This window comes from Caenorhabditis briggsae (assembly GCF_000004555.2).
Source record: "Caenorhabditis briggsae complete genome, chrV, whole genome shotgun sequence".
Lineage (NCBI taxonomy): Eukaryota > Metazoa > Nematoda > Chromadorea > Rhabditida > Rhabditidae > Caenorhabditis > Caenorhabditis briggsae.
Genome location: NC_013488.2, coordinates 11,971,611 through 11,977,228, shown reverse-complemented (window position 1 = coordinate 11,977,228; position 5,618 = coordinate 11,971,611). Strand labels below are relative to the sequence as shown.

Here is a 5,618-nt window from a genome sequence, read left to right as displayed (position 1 = left end):
ATCGGAAAAAGACAAGGTGCGTGGTGTAAAACTAGAACAATAGATCAGACTATAGACTTTGAGAAGTGACTGTCGAAATGAGAAAGATGGGAGACGAGAGAATAAGAAATAGAGAAAAACATTGGGGTGCAGATTGTTGTGGAAACAAGAAAATATGTGAAGAAATCAGCTGGCCAAAAGGGACACTGTCTGCTGATGATAATACAGGCGGAAAGATGAAAAACTTGATTAACACTGTACACAATAAAGAAAACTAGTTGATAACGAAATGGTGACAGGCTTCGTCTTACTTTTTAAACTGTAATTTATTTGTTATTTGAAACCACAATGGAGAGATTGGCAGAAAATGCAAGTCATGGAAATCATACTTGTAAACATGGCCGCAGAAGGACCGCTACGGCCCAGTTTACAAGTATGCAAAATGATAGTTTCAGCTTGCTTGTAGTTTCATAAGTACTATTCGATAGCGTTTTAGTTCTTCTAGAAGTTTTGTGTAAGACTATTCGAAAAGAATTTCATAATAGCCATGCCAAAATATAGGTTTCTCGATAAAATCGCACTGTAGCCTGCACACAAATCTGAGCAATTTCCGACTATCTGAAGATTTACTTCTAGAAAAATGATCATCATGATATCAAAATGACTCAAAAAATTCAGATTTCCAGACAGACACTAATCTACGCGTGTTTTTCTAAGATTCTTTTCTCGTTTTCAATTTCTGTTACACCTTCCTTCCTCGTTCTTCGTTCTGCTTGATGTCTGTCTACGAAAACACCTGTGATTAGATGTGTCTCGACTCAAAATACACATTTTGTACCGAGTACTTTCGATATTTGGAAGCCCATTTATGTTATTTTTCAGAAATTTTATAAAAATGACGACTAATTTGGGGTTGTTCATAGTAATTCAGCTAGAACAAGAAAAGAAAAGATCAGTCAGAGTTAGAATAGATCGAACGAAATAATGCTCTGATTTCTTGGTCTTTTTTGGAAGTTCGAAAATACCAAAGGTCGGCTGAATGACTAACAAACAATTTCATCTCAAAACAAATGAATGTGTTACTGTATGACATCAGAAGAGAACCCAGACGAATGAAAATGGCAGTAACAACCTGGTACACGAGGGTGATAACTTTTCTTGCAAAAGTGATTTGATCTAGATTAAAGTCTATCAATTCTTACTAGAATTGAGAAGTGATCGCAAAACGTTATTGTTTAATGAATGATCTTTGAAATGATGTGTTCTTGATCATATACTCCTCGTCTAGCGAACGAAGGATCCGAAAAACAAACAGAGGGATTTTCAAAGACTCTTGAGTGGATCACAGCAGTTTCCCCAATTACGGTAGTTGCGGGATCACTGATTTGATGAAAAAGCCTAATTGAGTTGAGTAGAGAATAGATTTGCAGCAGTTTTATATTTTCAAAGTTTCAAAATTTCTTACTCTAGTTCTTCTCTTTGACAAATGACACACAGTGGGAGGGAGGAGTACTTTTTTGATCTTTTCCCTTCAATTTTTTCCACACGTGCATCCCACGAGCGTTTTCGCGTCAATTCGAGGAGAAAGACACAGTTTTACAGTAAGCCATCACTCTCCCTCTGGTTTTTACATCTGATCAAATAAACACCCTTCAATACATTTGTGACGCTTTTGCGCCGATCGCGCACCGCATACATACAGGCACCGCCCGCAACACATTTTGTACGTACTTTGGACATCTCATATTTACTGTATAGTTTAACGAAATTGTTAGGTATGAAATGTATACATGCTGCTATATGAATGGGATCGGGAGTTGGTCTATGGAACAGTTTGCTTTCGGAAGATGTATCGTGCACATTGAAATCCAAAACAGAAGTTTTTGAGTGTCTTTTCCTAATTCCCTTTCATCGTAACAAATCTGACGTTGTAAATCGGAGGCCAGAATGTTTGAACTTTCAAAGGCTTCCTTCTTCTTCGTCTTTGTTCCGATTCGTCGACAATCGATGTAAAGACAGATTGATAGGCTTCAGCGGATGTCGTATCTTTCCCCTATTTATTTTCTCATTTTCACTCCCTTAACACAACGTTTATCATGAATCGAAACGCACCACAAACGCACTCAAAAACGAGTAGAGATTCTCTCCACTATTACACGCCGTCTGTGGCCGATTAGTGAGACTGTCGCCCCGATCCCATTTTTGCATAGAACATAAAAATGTCAGAATATACAAGTAGGAAAGAAGAGAAGATAAATGAAGACAAATTTTTAGTGTGAGAGAGTACGGTATTGTACAAAAAATCATGTTGGAGGAGATAGGGGAAAGGCGGAAAGAAATCGACGGGCGCTTAGTCGTGTCGATAAAACGGGCCAGCTAATCAAACGAGAAAATGCGATTGTCTGTGCAAAATGGGTACATTTGTGAAAGGCACGTAGCAAGAATTCGAAAAATAGACGATCATTGAAACAGGTGAAATATTTCGAAAATTGGATTTTGTCTAGTTATATAGGGGTCGAAAAAATTGAAAAGAAGAAAAGAAACCATCCTGCAGCTGTGTATCAAAAGTTTTGATTCAAGACTATCTCCTCTTCCCATTTTATACTTGCAATTCACAGCGCTTTCCGATACTTTGAACATGCAACTTTCGAAAATTGAAAAAGAATTGTTTGATGGTCAGTTGATAAGAAGTGATTTTCAAAGTGAATTTTTATGATAATTGAAAATGTTCGATGGACAACTGAAGAGCTAAATATGATGTGATACTTCAGGCACAAGATTCTCAAGAATCCTGTTTTTCTTATTTTAAATCTTATAGTATTCGTAACTAATCTCTTTAGTAAATCTAAAACTACAAGGCACTAAAGTCATGATTTTCCCATATTCCAAATTAAAACACAACTGATTAGATTGAAGAACATTTTGCTCAAACTCTGACATTTATTGGCAACATATCACCATTTTTATTATCAAGCGAACTTTAGTCTCTGATAAAACATAAACTGTTTAAGTACTCTGATGAAAATTTTCTATACTTGGGGGTTAGTTGAGACTAAAATATTATTTTTTCAAAAGAGGTGACCCAAAAAGGTTTTTGAATGATTCAAGTATCGATTTCCGTCAATGAGCTCTCAGCTGTCCACAGTTCAATATGTCACTTTTAATCCTGGTATTCTGCATTTCGTTAAGTGTTTATCGTCTGAAAAATCATCAGAGAGAAAAACACACTGATCCAGTTTATGGTCGGATGACGTCCACATCCAACTTCTGAACTTTTCACCGGTGGTCGATCAATCCTCTCACTATCTCCTCCCACACTTTTTTCTTCAATGCTGTGGTGGCCTCAATCACAATCACACTAGGAAAAATATGAAAAAAAAACATGAGACTATAAAATTGAAGGCAAAAAACAAGTTGTTCTTCCGCTTTTCTTAGGTACACCATGCACCTAAATTTGTCCATCTTTCTCTTCTTCTTCTTTCTTTTTCTTTTAATGATTTTCATTATCAATCATGGCGGGCTTTCACACGGTACGACGAAGAAGGAAGGCGTACTCGATCATTTTGGTAGGTCAAAGAGTTAAAAGGTAGATGGGATGAAAAGAAGAAGAAGACACTTTGAAGTGTTTCGAGGGAGAATCATCGGAACAGAATTAGCATACACTGCACCCAATATGGATTAGCATAGAATTTGATTAAGGTTAAAATATTTTACACTACTGCAGTTGCAGGAAATGTATTTTGAAATTAGATGCATTTAGGGACGGAAACTTACGAAATTAAAATTTTAATCTCACAAAAAGCATATATGTTGCATTATGAACCAATCCGGGAAATTCGATTAGCTTAGTGAATGCTTCGAACGAAATGTTATGAGTATCGTAAAACTTGTATTAGAAGGGCATCTTTAATAGAAAGGCCCCTGTAATAGAACCCTCTTTAAAGTGTGTTGTTTGAAATTAGATCTTTCCGTACGGTTCAGTGATTCCGGAAGTTTCAAAATTTTACAGAAGTTTTTTGTTCAAAAGTTTAATTTTGGTAAAGCTGTTGGATTTTCATGAATTTTGAACGAAAATTCGTTTAATTTTTTGATAAAATTCTCGAAAAAAATGGATGGAAAAGTAGAACGAAACAGAGAAAAAAAAATTTGAAGCTTCAAAAAATTTCAGAGAAAAAAAAATTCAATTTTAAACAGCCATGGACCGAGCCGCTAAAACTGTAATGTAATAGGTCAAACTCAAGAATAATTCGAGAAAACAAAGCCTAAAGATACAACATGTAACCTTTCTATTTTAAAATAACATCACTTTTTCTGATCTGAACTTAACATTCTCTATTTAAATCTACTTTACTTTCCAAATCAGATTTGTTTATCCGCTGATTTTGTACATTTTATCCTATCAAACCCAAATTGCACCAAAATTTCTTCATAAACAAAATTATATAGTTTTTCATTCACAGCTCAGAAAACAAACTCAATAAGAATATTTATGTACTTTTCGAAAACGAAATCGCGTTCTTTCAATCATCACATATTCACGCTATTTTCAATGATCATATCCACTGCCTCGACAAACGAGTTGGCTACATTTTTGACTTTCGACTCGTCTCCTGAAAATTAGAAATTATAAAAAAAGGAGATTACAAAAATAACACACCATCTCGGAATTTACCAGTTTTCACCAAAATCGAACGCATTCCAACTTCGTTCGCACCGAGAGCGTCGTCATTAACATCATCTCCGATCATAACGGCTGTTGAGAAGTCCACATTGTCCTGGAGAGTCTTCAGTGCAGATTCGAAGAACAACTTGTTTGGTTTTCCTACCACTGTCGCCTAAAATAATACATCTTGATTGACTCCAAAAAGATTTTAACGTTTTTACTTCAACTCCAGCAGCATATTCTAAGCCAGCAACATAAGCACCTGGACCAAGATGAAGACCGTCTTTCTTTTGATGATACCGACCTTTGTTGATAGCAATCAAAGACGCATTCCCTGAAAAAATAGTAATTTTCAGGCATTCATAACAAAACTCACTTTCTTTAATCAGTCGAAATGCTTGCGTCATTGTCGCATCATTGAATTTTTCCGGTGCTAGCCCAATCACGACTGCATTCGGATCATCTGTAGAGATTCCTGAACAACACATTTGACCTTTTTGATGAAAATCCCAAAAAACCTTCAAAATCTTCCATCGCTCTGTCATCCACAATGAAAAACGGGCGGTAATGATTTCTGACGATGAGATCTCGAGCGGCATTCAAACTAGTGAAAATCTCATTCTTCTCAATATTGAATCCACATTTGATCATACGCCGATGCAGCAAACTCTGCGACTCCTGAAAATATTTTTCTCTTAACGATCTTTGAAGTTAAGGATTACCTTGGTGGTGTTGGTGACAAATTTTACTTGAGCATGTTGTCGAAGCAGCTCCAGAGCTGCTTGTGATCCTGGGATAGCTAGGTCTTCAATGTGAAGAGTTCCACTCAAATCAATTAGAACAGCTGTGATTTTTGACATTTGTTATCTAAAAACAAATGATGATATTTTTGGAAGTTGAAAGAGGAATAGAAGTCTAGAATAATAACGATGAGAAAAAACAAACGAAAGAAAAGATTGCAAAAGTTCATGAGAAG

General features: G+C 36.0%; 2 protein-coding genes across 2 annotated transcripts; one reads left to right on the top strand and one right to left on the bottom strand.

The window, feature by feature from the left end:
* Positions 1 to 2,371: 2,371 nt before the first annotated feature.
* Positions 2,372 to 2,446, top strand: CBG27132 (the record flags this gene model as incomplete). The annotated part of the gene is made up of 1 exon (XM_045237781.1): positions 2,372 to 2,446. The coding sequence occupies one exon, from the start codon at positions 2,372 to 2,374 to the stop codon at positions 2,444 to 2,446; it is 75 nt and encodes a 24-aa protein (XP_045100154.1).
* A 2,060-nt stretch (positions 2,447 to 4,506) lies between these two features.
* Positions 4,507 to 5,502, bottom strand: CBG18893 (the record flags this gene model as incomplete). Its single annotated transcript, XM_002637180.1, has 6 exons — positions 4,507 to 4,589; positions 4,637 to 4,814; positions 4,864 to 4,976; positions 5,019 to 5,117; positions 5,161 to 5,320; positions 5,365 to 5,502. 6 exons carry the CDS (start codon positions 5,500 to 5,502, stop codon positions 4,507 to 4,509), a joined length of 771 nt encoding a protein of 256 aa, XP_002637226.1.
* Positions 5,503 to 5,618: the final 116 nt, after the last annotated feature.